The 19,706-nt window shown below is 38.1% G+C and overlaps 1 protein-coding gene across 1 annotated transcript in view; it reads left to right on the top strand.

The window, feature by feature from the left end:
- Positions 1-4,546, top strand: part of TRHDE (thyrotropin releasing hormone degrading enzyme) — a 197,922-nt gene extending 193,376 nt beyond the window's left edge. Inside the window, exons 18-19 of the mRNA XM_041411306.1 lie at positions 2,451-2,532; positions 4,403-4,546. Of these exons, the coding sequence (XP_041267240.1) occupies positions 2,451-2,532; positions 4,403-4,546 (226 nt within the window). The remainder of the gene's footprint in view (positions 1-2,450; positions 2,533-4,402) is intronic.
- The last annotated feature ends 15,160 nt before the right edge of the window (positions 4,547-19,706 follow it).

Raw genomic sequence — 19,706 nt, 5'->3', positions numbered from 1 at the left:
AAACGTGGGGCACTGGAGGGTTTACTTCTGGAGAAGGAAAGGTGCAACGGAGAGTCTGTGTCTCCAGAATGTTTCCCTGAAGTTCAGGCATGTAAGGCCCTGATTCTCTTCTGCCATTGTCTTTCCTATGGAGGGTGAGAAGACTGACAGTTGTGAGACCAAACACTTTTCCTATTTATTCTTAGGATTCACACACCTGTAAAACACTGTTTTGAAAGGTGCCTTTTCTGGCTTTTTTTATCAGCAGAGCTTCTATAGAAATTGCTATAAATGACTGACTTCTTACCAAGTATACATGATGGGCAGTAATCAGCACAGGTGTGCATGAAGGTATCACTTTTAGTGGAAGGAATTCTGTTACTTCTTGTTTGCAAGAAGGTGGCTACAGTAGACTGCAAGAAAAATAAAATCCCTGCAGTTGTTTTTATAAAGCTGCTTGTCTAAATTGGATTGGTAACCTTGTCAAAATACTCCATCAAGAGGAACTTCCAGTTTTCCAAACAGTCAATTATGTCTGAGACTGTAATAATAAAGGGCTTTGTTAGAAAGTCTAAATGTACTTAAAGTACCATGAAATCCCTACTTCCCATAGTTTGCCTCTGGATGTCTGTATATGCCAGTGTGACTGAAATTTTGGGAAAAGATATGTACTTGCTGAAATAGCCATTAATAATTCATTTATTAGTAGTCAGGGAGTAGGATTTTTGATAACTCTAACAGAGTTTCTCCTCACAAGGGCTGAAGATAACAAGCTATATAGCGTAAACATTCCCTAAAACAGAATCTTCTCAAAGAGATCCTAGTTCTCTTCCCTCCTCATCTTTTTATACCTATTGCTTTGGCTCTCCTTCTCTTTCTTTCTTGCCTTTGAAAGAATTGTGGCTTAAAGTACCTAAGCATTTGAGGGTAATCAGTTTGGGATTAACAGAAGCAGAACAGAAAGCTGTGACTGTGCTGGTTCATTTCGCTTTGAATTTTGAACTCTTTCTATAAATCAGTCTGTAAAAGTGGACAATGAATTGAATTGTTCCCCCAAATGAACATAATTTCAGTAAAGTCTATTAGTAATACTTGCACATGTCTGACAGGAGATCTGGATTCCCTGTCTTAAAACCAGTCTTGTTTAGATTAGCTAGACACTGGTTTGGACATAGGTGCAGATAAGGGTAATTATTTGTCAAGTGCCTTTTGCTATGCTGAATGACATCTGACTTGACTTACTTCTGGTTTCCAGTGGAATTATACTCTTCATGCTGGAGACTGAAAAATCCCCAAGCCCCAAAATAACAAACCCCACAAACTATTCCAACATGAAATGTAAAACTTAAGGAGTGATCTGGTCAATAGTGATATAGTGCTTCATTTGGAGGATTGAAAAAAACTTGTGGAAAAACAAGTGAACAGCAGGATTTGAACAGCCAGTTTCAAAGCAACCGCCTGCCAAATGTCATTCCTGATTGCTTCTGCATATCCTTTAAATGTTCCTTGCCCAGGCTTTCAAATTTTCATTCCAGGTTGGTTCTTTGAAATGCTGCGTTATGGCCCAGGGGATTATTTTAGTAGTATTATTCCTATCAGCATTATTTATTTTAATTATCAGGTACTGGAACAAGAAAATTTGATGCAGTTCAGTTTTTGAGAGGCTATTTGTAATGTAGATGAGATGGATGAATACAAAATGCAGAGAAGGCTGCAGCACATCAAAAGTCTGATTTAATGGTACAGCTTGAAGGGTTCCTCAGAATAATTCTCCATAGTTGCTGCTCTGCTCCTTCATTGGCACCTGTATTTTGAGCTTTATTTCACAGAATCACAGAATAATCCCTTGGAAGGGATCCACAAGGATCATTGAGTCCAGCCCCTGACCCTGCACTGGGCCATTCCCACCATATGCCCAAGAGCATTGTCCAAACACTGCTTCAACTCAAACAGTTTTGGTACTGTGAACACTTCCAGGGGGAGCCTCTTCTGCTCCCCAACCACATTCTGGGTGAAGAACCTTTTCCTGACATCCAGCCTAAACCTCCCCTGACACAACTTCAGGCCATTCCCTTGGGTCCTGTCACTGGGCAGCACAGAGAAGAGATCAGTGCTTGTCCCTCCTGTTCCCCTCATGAGGAAGTTGCAGACTGCCATGAAGTCCTCCCTCTGTTCCATTTAGTGGGAGGTGGTTTGGTCCTCTCCTCCTCTGGAGCACTCATCTGTGCCTGTAGTTATACCCATTCTGCTTAATAGCATCTGACTTAATAATTAGAAACATTTCAGCCTAGAAGAAGGTCTCAGTCTAGGTTTTCAGCCTGAATTACCAGTACCCAGTTCCAGTGCTATTCTCTTGATCACCCAAAATCAATCCTATGCCTTCTCCCTTGATTACAGAAAATTACTTCCTAGTTTTCAGTTGATGTGGCTCTTGCAGTAACTCTCTGTACATCTTCTTTTTGCCCTTGCAGGTATGGAGAAGCATTATTTATGAATTCAAAGCTTGTCAGTGGGGTCACAGAATTCCTCAATACTGAAGGAGAACTAAGAGAGGTAATTTTTAAATTACTTTTGTCATGTGAGGCTGTGTTCATTGCAAGCAGGGAGCAGGGCAGGAACAATAATACTGTTGTCCAGAAACTCCATTCTGTCTGCTGCAGTTGAAGGCCCAACTGCCTGTGTAGCACCGACCTGTGGGGCAGCACAAGGGTGAGGAGCAGATCACAAAAGCACACAAGTGTGTAGGGGTGGTGTCAGGAGGGGGACTGTGCAGGCAGTTCTTTGTGCTTGGCTGGATATGAAGGTTTGTCTTTTTCTCTTGACTATTGGTTGAGAAACTGACGATGAGACGTTTCTATCTTCATTAACTTATGCTGTAGAGGGCAGTCCTTGGAAACATCAATGTTGAAAATAGAAGCTGCCAATGTGTTCTCTGTTTTTCTCTTTCTCACAGTATTTTTCATGTGAGAAAATCTGCTAACTGAATATGCTGGCCAAATGACGCCACAATAATTTGTACTTCTTATTTAGATGGGAAAGATTTCTCATTTTAACTTAACACCTGTTCTGACTGAGGTAGTTTTGCAGTTGTGCTACACCCTGTTTAGCACCAATCAATGCTGCTCCAGATGGATACAGTGATTCTTGCGCAGCACAACCACCATTACTTGAGCTCAGATTGGGCTCTGAGGTTTTGCATCCAGCCATTTTTCTGCACTCAAGTCTAGTGGCCTCAGTAGCTTAGGGAGAGGCCACAGGTGGTTTCCTCCCCTCAGGTGGGAATGACACTGTTGTTCAGATTTGAGTTACAGCCCTGCACAAGGAAGCATTCTGTACTCTTAATTTCCATCTTCATGATAGGATTGGTAAGCTGCCTGGTTGTAGTTCCCTAAAAGAAACTGGTAATGTAAACATTTTGGTATAAAAAGTACAGAGATCCAGTAAAGTCTGATTTTGATAGTTTCCAGGTCTCTTTCATGCTTTTAACTGTGACGGGAACGAGACAGTTGCAGAATCAACTTTTTCAGTTTTGAGCCGTGGCACAGAGATGTTGCTGGAAGTCAGAGCTTAGAAACTGAGATGAATTTGATGTCACCAGGGAAAAAAATAACTAGTTATTCATAAGTGTTGTTAAAACCATCTAATTTTGTACAAGTCAACATAACCTGCAAACTATTGTGTAGAACAGCCTTGCAGTTCTCACTTGAAAAGAACAATAATTGAAAACCTGCCAGCACTGTTGGTTGTAATAATCCAAGTGCTGATGCTATACTTTGAGTATACACAAGAAGAGAGCAAGAGCCTTTTCAATCTGCAGAAGAAAAGATCTAAGTTTTTGTATAAGGGAAGGAGTATGTTTCAGGCATTCAAAGACTATCAAATGCATGCCCACTTACTATTTTGCCATTCTCTTCTCACTGTAACTAACCCTACCTTTTTTCAGCAACTGACCTGTATTATATAACCAAAAGGAATCTGCAAATCAAAATAAAATTAATGTGTTTTGAAGCTTGATAAAACCAGAGGGCATCAGTACTGCCTTCTACTGATATCTGCATATAAACCTTAATTAGAAGCAATTCCAGTGCTTCCAGTTTGGTTTCTTAGGTACAAATAAAAGTTTAGAGCAGCCATCTACACAGTGCTGAGCAGTTGAGCTGCAAGATGGAAGGAGGTAATTATATTAATGTGATCCAGCACTGACATATCAATATCTTCCAGTGCAATGTGAAGCAATTGCATCACATCTAATTGACAGTTTGCTGTCTTAATATATTTCCTATTAAATCTTTCTACCTGATACTGCATTTACTTCTACATTGATTGTGGAAGTTTGTCCTAAATGGCTGCCTTATTTGTATGCACTGGAAATACTTGCTTTCTTTAGTTGCTGCAAATTTAACTTGTTAACTTCTATTTCCAGCTAAAGAACTTTATAAAGAGTTACGAAGGGGGAGCTGCTGTCTCTTTCTCTCGCGCTGTGGAAACAGTGGAAGCCAATGTACGGTGGCAAAGGCTTTATAAGGAAGAACTGTTCCAGTGGCTAAGAAAATCCTTGACACAGTAATCTGTCTTTTTAGCCAATCATTTAACATGACTCACTGCAAGAGGAAGAGGAGACATTTCAAAAGTGTTCAATGTGAAAATCATGAAGACAAGATCAGATTGCAGGGATAAGGTTTTTTGGTTTATTATTTTTTTCATTGTGGATTTTTCTTTTTACACTGAAATCTTGTGAAATTGTCAAGAAGATTTTCAGAAGAGAAGATCACGAATGCTTGCGAAACCCAGTCCTCAGTGTACACAACCAAACATGATATTAAGTGGTGCATGTAAATGTTGGGAAAAAACCAAACAAAAATCCTTTAAAGACTATTTTGTGCATGCTTGTACTGTCTCTGCCTGTATTTTAGCATGCTTATGTATAACAGCCACATTTTGTGTGTGAGTTCTGGTTACATCAAAGTTGGGCATTATACAAAGCACAAAGACTCTATGACAATCACTATTTCAATGGACAAAAGGAAAAGGAAAAGGAAATGCAGAAGGCTTCCAGCTTGGGGTGGTATGAGATGTAAAATCAACTTTCCCACTTGCTGCCAGTTTGTCTACCACTCAGATTTTCTCTTAATGATTGCAAAGATGCCAGCTCAGTTTTTGAGTTACCAGTTGTATCTGCAGTTTCCATATTCATTTATTTAAATAAGCAGAAAGGTGAGAGAGGAGAAAGAGAAAAGGGCAAGCAGCAGGGTTAGAGAGAGAAAATGAGAAGGACATCATCATTACATTCTAATAATATACATTTGTTCACTGCTGATCAGTGAAACAGTGTAGTTTCAACTGTGAAAGTGTGCTGGGGCAGGAGCTTTGCATTGATATCACAAGATCCATGAACCACCTCTTCTCAGCTAATTTACAAGGCACTGAAACTCACAATGGATCACCCAGGTCACCCAGCCTGTGCAGTAGTAAGTTTTTTAGCTCATAGTGCACAGGTATTATAAATAAACATAAGATTCGTGTGAAAATTAGGAAAAAGGGAGAACATCTTGCATGTAAAGACTTAAAATTACTCAAGAGGGCTGTCTTTCATGTGGTAGACCAGTCTCTGTAGTGATTTATTATGGTAGACAGGTCAGATTCTCTATATGGGCAATACTTCTGCAAATACGGAATGTACTACTTATGCCATCATTGAAAAGTGAAATATGGAGAAAGTGAGAGGGGTGTACATGTGTTTATTTGTACTGGCTAATACTGAGAACGTGGTTTTCTTTCTGTTCCCTTGTACTTCACATATACTATTGCTCATGAATGGCATTTTTCTTAATCATGTTTGTTTCTTCTCAATCCTTAGTCTGAAAGATCAGTGACAGAGTGGAGTTGTACAATGACTTATCTGCACTCTGAAGCTAAATGCTGAGGACAAAACTGCTGGGGGCCAAATACTCTCTCATGTCTACACTGTGGAGGAAAAAACCACAAGAATACAGTTTTCAAGAGTCAGATTGCAGCGGCTTCAGAGGTAGAATGTAGATGTGGGGCAGTGTTTCTTTGTCCCATCCCAGCCTATCCCAGCTGTCTGACCACATAGTGGCTGTGTACATTGGAAACACATGGCCCACCAAAGCAGAGAGCAGCCATTCTATCTGGTTGTTGCCCTCTCAAGGGATGGAAATTAACCAGCATGCTTTACACTTGCAGTTTTTTATCCCCAGTAAGTTGTGAATTGAAACATTAGTGTGAAAAGAACTAAACCCAACCATCTTCAGATATTTTCAGAGTTATGTGGAGACAGTGTTGTTTTCTGGGCTCTCATTCCCAAGGTATTCTGCTCCTCAAAAACTAGCAGACCCACCCCATAACAGAGCTGTTGTAGCGATATTGCCCCTGTCATTGTGTGCCCTTTACTTTCGGAGGCTGTTGTTTGTGGGTTGGGTGCATGAAAAATCTGTGTGTGGGCATTTGCTCAGCTGTTCGGTGCTGTGTAGCACATTAGCTTGACTCACATATACCAAAAGAAGAGGGAATCCTGTGCTCTTGTACTGTTAACTCTTTGCCTTATAGTAAGCCCTAAACCTTTGTGCTATGTTGCAGTGCTAGTGAAACTGCTGCCGAGACATTATCATGTCAGAGCTGAGCTGAGTGAAATCCTCCTCCTCCTTTGTATTTTACCTACCTCACAGGGGTGTTGTGAGGCTTGACTAATGTTGGCAAAGCACTTGAATATCTTCTTATGAAAGGCATTTAAAAGTTAAAAGTATTATTTTATGTGGTCGACCAAACTCAACCTTAATGCCAGTATGTAGCGTCACATTTTTAATTTCTACTGAGAAAAATCACATGCAGACTTTTTTTTATGATAAAAATGCAAGCCAAATACTATTCAATATAACCTCTACCCTGTAATGAAGGCCAAAATTGTGATATCCAAAGAGTGTACAGAAAGCCAAGCCCTCAAATACGAATTGCTTGGAGGATTTCAGAGAACAGAAGAGTGTGAAATGGGTCTGTACCTTTACAATTTTATTCAGTATTGTCTTTCATGACTTTTCCAGAACCGCAGATTGAACCACATACCTTGCAAGTTGCACATAAAAGTTTCTGGTCTTCCCACTGATAACAATGTATTCCAAAGTCAAAAGTTCATTACAGCCCGTGTGTTCTACACAGTGCACAGAAATTCCCACTCTTGCTCATTTGGATTGAATTTCTTGCACATTTAGCTGGTGTTGGATGTAAATTGATATTTTAGTGGCCTTGAGCAACTGGTCTACCACAGATATCAAGTCCTAAGTGTATACATTATACATACCTGTTGATGTGTTGCTTATAATTGTTGTATTCTAATAATACTAGTATTATTGCTCTAAGGTTGAACTGGCCTTTCTATTATAATTCTCTATTATTTTATTTTCTATGTTTTGTATTTTGCTGTTTCACACTGAATCAGGATTAAATTTAAATGGATGAAATCTAAAAAATCCCATAACTGTTTTCTGCAATATTCAAACATTCTCCATTTTATTAAACGTCTTTATAAACCTTTTTAAAAGAAGTTTCACACAGCTGTGTTAAAGAATAGTTGATTCCTCATGGAAAGTTCTAATACAACTTGCTTAGAAAAATCTATTTATCATATTGATTTTCTTTCTCTTTTATCAGTCTTTTTCTTCCCTTGTCCATGTCTAAAGGTGGTCCTCATTTTTATGATTTGGAATGTGATTAGGAAGCCAAATACTCTATACTTTTCAGCATCTTCTAATCCATTGTTTGACTTTGTCCTTTCTATTGAGAGGAGATTGTGCAAAATGTGAATGCTGTGTGGACATGGAGATGGGTGTCATTTTATAGAGATTTGATGAGGGTAGAATCTCTGATCAGCCTTTGTATGACTCAGGATCCTTTGTAGTTATTAATAGATATGGTTTCCTAAATCATGTAGCAAAACATATGAATGGACATAATTCTATGCCAGCAAAATGAAATAGTTACTGTATTTTTATAAAATTGTCCACTACAAGTATCTGGCCTCTTACTTTGTAGCTGGTAGAATTATTCATGTGTCCACTGCTAATAGCTGTTAAAATGCTGGTAGCTGCTGATTGTGACAAGGGCAGAACACTGTGAAAGCATTCTTCTGAAATTATATGTCACTTCTGCTATTACTGGGAGTACTTGGACATTAATTATGATAAAAAAACTTCATGGGTTCTCAAGTGCATCTAAATTTGTGACCTTTGATTATCTTTTCAGTGAATATAACAAGAATTCTGATATTACATTGGAAAGTGAAGGTGAATTTTGTGTCGTTTTTGGTCTGTTGTAGATATTCGACTGATCTTTAGAGTGCCAAAGGAAATATGCCCTGATGCAGAAGGGTGCTTTCACAACAAAGATCCTGAAGCATACAATTAAGTCTTTAGTAGTGAAGACTTCATTAAAAAATGAAAAGTGCATGTGAGTATGTGTGTGTGTGTGTGTGTGAGTGAGTGAGTGAGTGAGTGAGTGAGTGAGTGAGTGAGTGTGTAAAATCCTCCACAGAGATACTTTTCCCATAAAAATCTAATTTGGATAGAATAAAACAAAGCTAATATTTGCAGGGGAGGGTGCCTTTATTTAGATACTTGTATAATAAGGTTTTGGTTTTCCACATGATCATAAATGATAGTGAAAATAGACTTTGAGGAAAATGTGCAACTTTTTCTTTGAGGAAAATGGATGTGGTTTTGAAAACTGCTAATGTATATAATCAGCTTATACTCTTGCTATGAGTACTCATCATATCAGGCTGCCTGCCCTAAGCAGGATATATAGCCACAGTGTCAGTATGGGCATGAAGGAGTAAAAGAACAATCCAGCTGTGGAGCAGCCTGAAGAGAGAAGTCTCTTTGCCCAGCTGTGGATGGAGCAGTCAGAAAACTGCTGGCTGTATCACATGCCACTGCTGCCAGACCACCTGGGCTAGGAAAGCAAGTGGGAACCACTGAAATACAGAAAGGATCCATCCAACTTTTTTTCAGCTGTATGGAACACGCAGAAGGTCCTTTGGCTGAGTATGGGTTGTGGGTGATCTTCAGAGATGAATGTCGTTGCCTTGTGCTGCAGAAAGCAAAGGTCCAGCTAATGAACCTGCACTGCTCAGAAAAATCATAAGCCCTGAGCTCTGGCCACCCCAGCTGAAAAGTGCTGACCAAAATGTTTGTAAAGGTCTAGAATATTACAGTGTCCCTTCTTCAGAAGTATTTTGAACAGTCAAATATTTAGTTATCTCGTATGAATAGGAACACAGACACTTTTTCTTTATGATGTTTTTGTTAATATTTGAAAGTGTAACAGGAATTTCTTGAGCTTTTTTCTAACAGGTGGGTTGGAAGGATGTACTAAAAATAATTTGTGGTAATAATTCTAGTAATAGTGGTAACTGTACTCATACCATAAAAAACCCCCAAAAAACAAAGAACAAACAAAAAACCAAAAAAACACCAGTCAGATGCCTGCGTAAACCTGTGTGGCACCAGTGACAGTGCAGCATCCCTTTTGCATACAATAATGTAAAAAAAATTGGCCACTTTGTTTCTCATATGATTCTGCAAGGTTCTGCCAGTCTTAATCCCAGTTCTGAAACTCAGTGAAACCACTCTGACTTGAGCAAGTAGTCTGTGCTGACATGAGTAATTTTGTTTTCAGTGGGCAAGAAGGGAAGAAAGGATTTTTCACCAAAGTAAGGCCATATGCCCTCATTAGGCAGGATTTTGAAATCAAGTATATTTTGAAGAATGTGGTTAAACTTAGCTCTGTATGATGTCCATGTTGACAGTGGAGGGGCATTCTGAGCTTGATCTCAGAATATGGTAACACAGTTGAGACTGGAATTTAAAAGACATACGGAGGCAGTTTCACTGAGATGTGTTTCAGGATAATCACCCACATGAGAAGTGCTGTGAGTCAGACCAAATGTAATTTCTCAGAAGAAAAGGCATTTATATTTGACTGATTCTTAACTAGTGAAGTAAATGTGACCTTGCCAAACAGAATTTCAAAATGCTTTGCTTATTTCATGTGTATCATTTCCTACGAGCATCAAAGCAGTGCTGGTAGAGAACACAGATGAGCAGCTTTGCGAGTGCAGAGGGGCCGTACTGCAGCAGGCAGTCACGAGCCAGGAGGCTCTTGCCAGTGTCCCGGTATTTTCTGGACAGTGTCACTTGGATTTGTTTGATCAGGATAGCCGTGGTAGAATGGACCAGCCCAGCAGCCAAGATGCAGTATCAGTTCTTTGTGATATGTTTCACTCCACTTAATATGTTGGTTTCTGTAATTTCAAAATAATCTGCAGCCAGACTGGTGGAGCATGTGTGGCTGCAGAGCCTCTGTTGGTGCCCAGTGAGGTAGATCCGTTGAAGTGACTGATGTGAATTCCAGCTGAGGATCTTCCCCATAGCTCCCAAAACAGCCCTGGCGGTGGCACCTCGGCTGCTGCAGGATGTTTCACATATTTGTATCTAGGTTTCAGTAGTTCATATTGGATGACAAATGTTTTTCATTTTCCTTTAGCTTTTCATTAGAATAATAGTTTGTGATTGGTTCCAATATGATAAAGCTTTATAATAGTTTTGGAAAACTGTAGAATACTGTGCTGTGAAGAGTGTGACTACTACTCTCTCTTTTTCCTGCAAACAGTAGATTTCAGCAGGGATGGACTTTCCTGGACTTAGACACTCAGTAAAGAAAAAACAAACTCTGACCATTTCTAATGGAAAAATCATTGTAATTACTGTATAACTACCCTGTATAAAGACAGCTTTATTATCTGTGTAAATGTAATTTTGCTATGTTGCTGTTATGTTTGAGAGACAGTAGGCTTTGGTGTGGATGAAACGTACAGCCTTATAAAAACAGAGATTGTATCTCCCTGTCTGATGTTTTACTGAAAGATGTTCAGTTGCTGTATTTATGCAGAAGATAAATATAAACTAGTTCTCTGAAAACTAACTACACACACATCAATGACATAAATGAATCATATTATTGAAAAGAAAGGATTGATGATAAATTTCAGTATTTTTCCAAGACTCCCTCCACATGTAAGATGTTTTGACACCTTAAGAGGAAAGAAGTCATCCTGCAGTTGTTAATGCTAGTTAAAATGGATGAGTCCCTCTGTTAATTCTATCTCAACCTTAGATTAATTCTGAATACTGTAATTAGAAGAACATATTTTTCCATCCATTTTTCTCAAATCTGTACTCTCTGGAATTAAGGTTTTTGTCATGTAAGAGGTGTCATGTAAACTGACTCGGTTTAGGAACAGTTCACCAGTGTTTTCACATAAATGTCTGTGTGCCAGATCAGAATGCCATTTTCGTATAGAGAAATTACAGATGATTGCATAATACTGCATTTCTCTTTCTGTGTACCACGTGTACAGGCCTGTATGGCTTTTCATTCTGGACATTTTGCTCTGAAAAATTATTCATTGGTTATTTGTATTTCTAGATCTTACCCAAACAGTTTCAACTCAGCAAAACAGTTGGATGTAAGGCAGGATGTGAGGCTGTGTTGACCAAGAGTCCACCATATATATACAAATCTGTAGGCAGTTCCACTGATGTCTGTAGGATTAATCATGCACTTCAAATTAATGTATATTCACTGTAAGCTCCTGCATATGACTGAACTAGTATTTCTGGAATGTGATTTAGGTTGAAACCTGTTTCTGCACAGGTGCAGTATATGGTGATATGTTTTTGCTGAATTTAAAATTACAGCTTTATATAGAGCCAACTACTCTCTCTTGTTTTTCTTTTTTTTCACAGAAAAGTATATATTTTGCATATAGAAGGGAGATGTTTACTGATTCTCAGTATATCTAAAATGCCACACTGAACAAAGTTTTTCATTTATTGGAACCTTCTAGGCTTTTTGAATAAAAGCAGAATTATTCTTACAGTGCTAATTAGTGAATATAGAATTAATAAGAAATTGAAACCATTAGCCAAATAAAATACATGAATTTCTGAGAACAGTGTTTTTTGTTACATGCCTTTAACAATGATTACATAAATATGGGACCGCTGTGTGAATTTTTATTCCTCTCTAGGACTGAGTAAATGGAATTTCTTTTTAATAGAACTTGATCTTCTGTATTTTAAGCAAAACAAATTTGAATTTTGTCTCTGATAATAAAATTTTGCATAGTAATGTGTAATTCATCACTGTCTTAATTTTCTGACATGGAGACATGACTATGATAAATAATGCCCAACCTTTTGATTTTGTTCCCATTTCATTGAGATAACAGTTTAATAACTGAGTAGATACACTGATGTTTTACAATGAAAACCATGCAAGAGAAGGTATTTTTTGACATGAGGAATTTCTCAAAACATATTAAAATTCTGGGACTAGTAGAAAGCAGAGAATCAAAGAAAAATACAAAAACTGGGCTTGGAGGTACTCTTAAGCACTTCAAGACTGACAGGATTAAGAGTGGAGAAAAGAGCAAAGTCTCTTGTGCTTTTCTAATTATGTAAATTTTGAATAAACAAAAAGATCTTTTCATTGGTAAAAGTGATTTCAACTAGAATGCAGTTCAAATGACTTTTTAATAGAGTCCTTGAATCCAGGCTATTATTTTCCTTTTTTGAAGAACAGTTTTCAGTAACAATGAGATGTGAAATATGTGCAATTATTTACCCATTGGATACAATCATGTTCCCACTGAAGTCAATTGGAGATTTGACATTGACATCACTGGGAGTAAAAGCCAGCCCCGTATTTTTCAAAATACAGCTTTCAATGCCAGAATGCCTTTTTTCTTTAACAATAAAGATGTTTTTTCTGTATTGCACATCTTAGTCTGCTGAAAAGCTGAAGGGAATTTTTAAGGTTCTGATTTCACAAAGCACAATAGGCAGCTTTGATGCTTGGAACTGAAGTAAGCAGAGCTGAGGCCTAAATTAGTATGTTTATAGTACCCCACCTTTAAACACTTCCCTGTATTATGCTGGGGCTAGAATTTCAAACATCCAATATGCATTATGTCAGCAGAGTATGTAAACGTAACTTTCATACTCCTTTTTTTTCCCTATTAAGGTCTGGATCAGGAGTTCAGCAGGCCTAAGGAGTTGGCTTAGGGGCCAACAGAGAGCTTTCACATTAAGAGGAGATAGTGGAATGTAAGATTAAATATGAGAGGCCAGGATGTACTGCCTGGAGAAAGGTCCTTGCCCCTCCCTTTTCTGCTACATGTCTCTCTCTGTGACTGTTGAATAAGCTGAGAAAAATGGCATGACCACCTTGGAAGCATCCCTGGAAGGATGTGAGGAGAGTGAAATGGCACTTCCCTCTGAAATCCCACTGGCAGCACATCTCCTAATCCAACATCAGAGAGAACATATTTGTTTCTCCCCAGTGTGGCCACTGCAATCAGCAGCACTTCAGTCTGGCTGAGATGCTTTCAAGTTGAACATTTTCATACAAGGCCAAAGGAAGAGCCGTTTATTTGCTCTCAGCTCAGTGTCTTCAGTAAAAGCAGAACTTTAAAGGGACCCATTTTCTTTGAAAGCTCCTCAGCTGAGCTGCAGGGTGTAGGAGGAAAAGAAGCCCAGAGCCTTTGGCTTGTAAATTGACTTAGGAGTATTTGCTATCTTAATAACAGAAAATCAGCTTTTGCTGGCTAATTTGCTACTTCCTTCTATTTGTAGCAAAAATACATCTAGTTCCTTTAAGCAGCACCTTCAGCGTGGAAGCCACCACTCAGAGTCGCAGTGCTACCAGAGGTACTCTGCTGCATATCGCTAGGAAAGTGGAAAGAAGCAATTCAGTGAGCTTATGACAGTCCCATCTTTTCTGAGAATTGAGCACATAAACCTCATGTTAGGGAAACAGTATTGAGAGTGACATGACTGAGGCTGTCTTACAGATGGGATCAGAAAATGAGCACAAAGATATTTGTAATAAAACTGTATTGAAGGTAAGTTACGTGAAGTAATGAGGGTATGCTTGGGAAATTAAAGCTTCATTATGCTGAAACTTAATCTTTGAGTTAGCATCCACATTTACTGTGGCCAAAATTGAATTAAATGAAAATTTCCTGAAAGGTTAAAAGGAGACGTGCTGCACCATACCAGTGGCTGTTTGCTTTGTGGGGCTGATGCCAAACTATACAAACTCCTCTCTATTTTTTGAAGCAGCAAATTAGCCCATACTCTCCTCTCTGTGTCGATTTGTCCAAAGCTAACCCATTAGAATCTGGACTAATGGTGCTAGGCTCATGAAAACTGCATGAGCATGGTCATGGTGAGACTGGATCCTCATGGCACGCATTCCATGTGTCACCTCCTACCCCATCTGACATGGTCCTGTTGCTCTGCTTCTCAGGCCACAGCAACTTGTAGGAACAGCAAGGAGAGCCCGGGTGAGTTTTATAAGGCTTTGCCTTTGTATTTTTGTAATAAGAAGGCTGCAATGAGGAGACCAGGGCAGAAGAATCTATGGGGCCTTGGTGTTCCGTGGTGCTAGCCTTCATTCCCTGATCCACCGAAGTGCCTCAATCCCTGCTGCGCTGCTAGGGCCGAGCAGCAGCGTTAGGGCTCAAGCCCCCGTGTAGCGTTTTCATTATGTAGCATATTGGACCTAGAGTTAATTACTCATTGTATTGCTAGAGCATTACTTTTAGCAGGCATCATTTTGCTTACAGAACTTTTCCAGGAGTCATTTTGGCTGTTCTACTTACCGTCATTTTTGACCTGCTCATTGCAGAAGGTGAGGAGAAAGAGGGAGAGGATAATAAGATGCTATTACATGACATGTCTATTACAGTAATTCATTTCATGTGGCACAGAGCTGTTGCCAATGATAAATGCATGTTCCTGGTACAATTATGAGATGTACCTTGAATTTTTCAACAATAAAACTGTCAAAAGGTTGCAATAGGCACAAGTACAAATGTGAATCTGGCCCTTAAAAAGATGAAATAGTGTTTTTAAGAAATGTTATCATTTTTAGAGATGCGCTTTTAGATCCATTAACTCTTTACAGTTAATACCAAAAGTGTAGAATTTTTCTGTTCTACAGTCATGGTTGTAACACATCTTTTTCTTATCCCACTCATCTGCTTGGCTTATTGGTATGTTTCAAGCACATTTTTATAGAGGTTACAGTAATGATGGAATAATAGAAGGCTTAGAACAAAATCAGCATATATTTCCCTATAGGTATATAAGTGGAAATCAGAGCAGTTCTGTCTATTTAAAATGTCTATAATGTTTTAGGTGGTTGATATCAAAAGTAGATTAAACCTAGTAGGTAAGAAACCCCAAAGACACATGCGTTCCTCCAAAGGAAACCATGTCAGTGTGGAGACCAGAGGCAGTTTGAGGAGGGGTTCTTTCTTGATTGTTTTCTGAAGATCTGTGCAGCAATAAAGGACAAGCAGAGGAAGATCCCAACTGAAAATTGGGACAAAAAAAAAAAGCAAGTGAGGAAAAACAAAAAGCCAAGACAAAAAAGCAAGAATGGGGACTGTGACTCTGGGGAAAGCTTACAGAGAAGGCACTTAAAAGTAAATTCTGAATGAAAAGACTAAAAGTTATGTACAGAGGGTTATTTCACATCAACAGGTCCAGTTAATGATAATCTCCAGTGGAACCACCATGATAGGAGAGAGCTGAATATTTTCACTGGACAAGATTAATGAAACATGCACTTTAAAATATTACTCCTGCAGTTACCGTCAGCTGTAAGATGTTATTTCTGCTTAAGAGAAATGCTGGTGGACAGTTACAGCTAAATGTGAATGGTTTGAGAAGCAGTAAAAGGTCAAGACTTCCATAATGCCTTGTTATGCCTGGTTTAGGCTGGTGAGCCCAGAAGCCTTGGCTAGGATTTCACCCAGTGTACTCTGCAGCTGCAGATTTTTCCCTTTAGTTTTAAACCCAATTAAGCCATAAACTGTACCATGTATCCAGAGTGCTTGTACCATATTAAAATACATGAACTGCTCAGAGGGAGCTCTTGCTTGAACTAAGTTTAGTTCACACAATTCAGTAGGAGATAAATGGTTGACTCAGGAATTTTTTGTTCTTTTTCAATCTCCATATTGTAGACCATATTTTTCAGGAACTCCTAGTTGAACCTGGGAAAAATAAATGAATAAAAAACTAATGACAAAATATCAGGATCATGGTTCATAAAAGCTCTCTCTGCATCTGTCTGTACATAATTCATTCTTCCATGACCTTGTCTACTATAAAAACTTCAAACGCATGGATGGGGTTTGCATTTTGCTATTTTTGTGTGCACAGTAAATTAACATGGGTAAATATTTAGTTGATATAGCTGCATGGAATTTCTATGGAGGCTAAGTAATCAAAATTACACACATAGTAAGTGGGAAAATGAAAGTCATATTTTTAAAATTACATGTGCAAATACAATTGCATTTAAAAGCATTTCACTTACGTTCAGCAATTGTACTTTGTAATTGGGTGTAAAATGGTGCTAAATATTTTAAGTATCTAAATAATTTGTCTAGGCTTATAAAAGGATAGAATTCTGCTACTTCCCCTCTACATATATTAAACTTACATCTTCTGATACAGAAGCTACATTTCAGAAATTGGTGCAAACAACGAGATTTGCTAAAACGAAGGGATTAAAGGAAATGCATCATGTTAATTTGCTCTACAAACTTGAGCAAACTAAGTGTAGTTATGTACAGACAAGGAGATAAGCTCAAAACAGAGCTCACTCACTTTCAGTTGGGCAAGATTGAGTTTGTCTTCCTAATAAGTCAGTATATTCACTTCTGCATCACGCTAGCAACTTCTGATTTGTATCAGAGTTGGTGGCAGAAGACTTGTATCCAGTGGTCTGAAAGCACAGCACAGCAGGGACTTCCATGTGTCCTCGAAGTAATGATTCAATTAATGTACTATCCAGTCCTATGCTGGCAGAGCTAGAGAGATTTGAACAGCTGAGACAACGCAGTGCAATCTACTACTTCCAAAGAGCCTGGTTCCTACAGTGTGTGTCAGACTTGCTAAGTTTAGTTGTCTACTAGATAGATCAGCCTGCATCTGAGCTGGTTGTTGAGGATCCCTTAGCCAACATGGTGAAAAAAACAACCAATCTCATCATGAAATATGCAACTAATGTAGTAAGGTGGATAGAAATGCTGAATAAAATAAATTTTGTTAGTAGGATAATGTACATAGGAAATGTTAAGGCATAACCTGAAGTGAAAGATGAGCTTGTGGGTAAAACTTAATGAGATTTACTGTTAATTAAATTAATAATTGAAGCCCAGCTCAGGGGGTTGGACAGAACCTGAATGTAGAAAAGCAAACCGTCAAGCTACGGGAGCCTCAGCAGGACTTTTGGATTTTTTTCATAGAGATCTGTCACTTGTGTTAGATATGAAGAAATAAATCCCAATCAAAATATGTTTGAAGATAGACACTGTCTGTTCTGACAGATGACAATCCTCTGGAGTGGGTAATTGCTGCGGAGTAGAATAATTGATTCTTTGCTTTAATCTGATTTAAAACCAGATTTTTTTAACCCTTTTTTATTATGTGAGATACTGGCTTTTGTTCACTTGATTAATATCAATTTAGGATTTGCCTGTTTATTGATGATATTACTCAAGAGCAGACTAGTGTAACTCCAGGACTGCTCCAAGGGCAGAGAGCAGATGCAGTCACTGAGCAAGGCTCTGGTTTGCTTCATTCATGAATAATATATTTTTTTTCATGTGTCTTTGATCTCATGGTAGGGAAGATGTTGTTTGATACAGAAAATCCTTTATATTATGTTGTCTTTTCAGTTTGTAATGTCTTGTGTCATAAAAAAAGAAGTAGGTAGTATTTAAGCACTATGTAGTGGCAAACAATGATTTCTTTGTAGTGCAGCCACATGGCAATAAGTTATGAACAAGGTAGCTATAGAAAAAAGAAAGAAAAAAAGAAAGAAAAAAAGAAAGAAAAAAAGAAAAGATTGTAGGAATATAAAACAAATAAAATGAATACTCATGATTGTGAATAAAGGCATTGGATTTAAATGGATTAGCATGCAACTTTGATATGGGAAAAGGGCAGCAGACAGCTGGCTACTTAGTGAAGAAAGATACTGAGAGAGAAGTATGGAAGTGGAACAGTGCAGTGTCAATAATGTGGAGATTGTGTATAGAGATAAATTATTGCCTTTGACCAAGAAAAAAGCAGCTTTAGGCTGCACAGCCTCTACACATATTTCAAACCATTGAAACATGGTAGACAAGTGAAAGAATAGAAATGGAACAATTATTACCTACTACTGGGCTTCAGAAAATCGGGGCTGGCAATATGCAACAATTATGTATACTTAGGCAGCCAGAGTGTTGCCCTTTAATAACTCTTAATATTGATCATTAGGTTCTTAAATCAAAAGTGTTGGGGAAAAAAGGCATTTCTGGAGTTGGGGAGGATAATGAAAGCAAGAACATTAAGTAGCATGAATTTCCAAGTACAGATGTTGCGTGATAAACTGAATGATTGTTGTTTTTTTTATCTTTGCAAGATTATTGGACTAATTCAGACCAGTGGCTATCAGTTATTTAGATTTTCATAAAGCATTTGGCAGCAGCTTTCAAAAGTAATTCAAATTGATCAGGAAACAAACTTGTTCACATAGAGTGAAGTTGTCTGAAAAACTGTTAACAAAAGATAAGGAGGAGTGGCAATCTGTAAGACTTGGGTGACGCATCTAGAGGATATCTCGATTTCCTCAGATTTCAATATCTTGTTAATGATTTCTCAGAAAGGAAGGAAAAAGCTGCCTCTTAATGAAATGAGGGACTTGTTAACAACTGTGAGAATGGGGAAAATTTATGGGACCCTAAGTAAAGAATTTTATAATAGACAGGAAATAGGATTCAGCTCTAATTTTAGGCTAATTCTCCTGGGAAAAGTAATTCACAAGCTCAGTTACTTAGTTATTCAGGAAAATGGAGAAACCTAAATTGTATCAGAGCAACTTAGTCTAGAGGAGCTGTCAGAGCAAAGCAAGTTCGTAAAGAGTTGTAGTAGCAAAATGAGCAGGTACCATTATGGGATCTCACTGTAAAGCATAACTTGACTAAGCAAGGAATCTTTGTCTACCAATTTTAGTTTGACTACAATTGGATATAGCTTTTCATTCTCAGAAAGAATTTAAAAAATAGGAATGAATTCAGGGTGAGAAATAAGATTTAAAGAGATGGTAATTAATTCCTCCAATTTCATGTCTCAGCTTGTTAATGAAATTCAGCCCTTGGCAAAGAGATCATGAAAATAAAATGTGTGTATGTATTTATCTGTAGGTATAAGAAAATTTTAGAAAATTTAGAACATTTTAAATGAAAGACCAATCACTAAAACAACCTGTGAGTGCAGTAAAGTGGAGGAAGTTTCTATGATTATATCTGAAGACAAGAAGAATCCTAATCCCTATAAGAAGAATATTTGCAGTGTTATCTTGAAGTCCATTGATCATTTATGTTTAGTATTTGGATCCTTACATCTGCTATGATAACATGGGCCTTTAGAGGAAAAAAGAAGGGCAAGGGAGAAGCTTGACATATCTTAGCTGTCACAAATTTCATAGAATGAATGGGGTAAATCTTCCAGGAAGAATAATGGGACGAAGGTAAAAAAAGGAATGCCAGACCCAGGTGAGTGGTCTACTTACTATTGCCTCTCCAG

The sequence above is a fragment of the Onychostruthus taczanowskii genome, unplaced genomic scaffold (genome assembly GCF_017590055.1).
Source record: "Onychostruthus taczanowskii isolate IOZ18803 unplaced genomic scaffold, ASM1759005v1 scaffold35, whole genome shotgun sequence".
Lineage (NCBI taxonomy): Eukaryota > Metazoa > Chordata > Aves > Passeriformes > Passeridae > Onychostruthus > Onychostruthus taczanowskii.
This window is presented reverse-complemented; position numbering and strand designations above follow the sequence as displayed.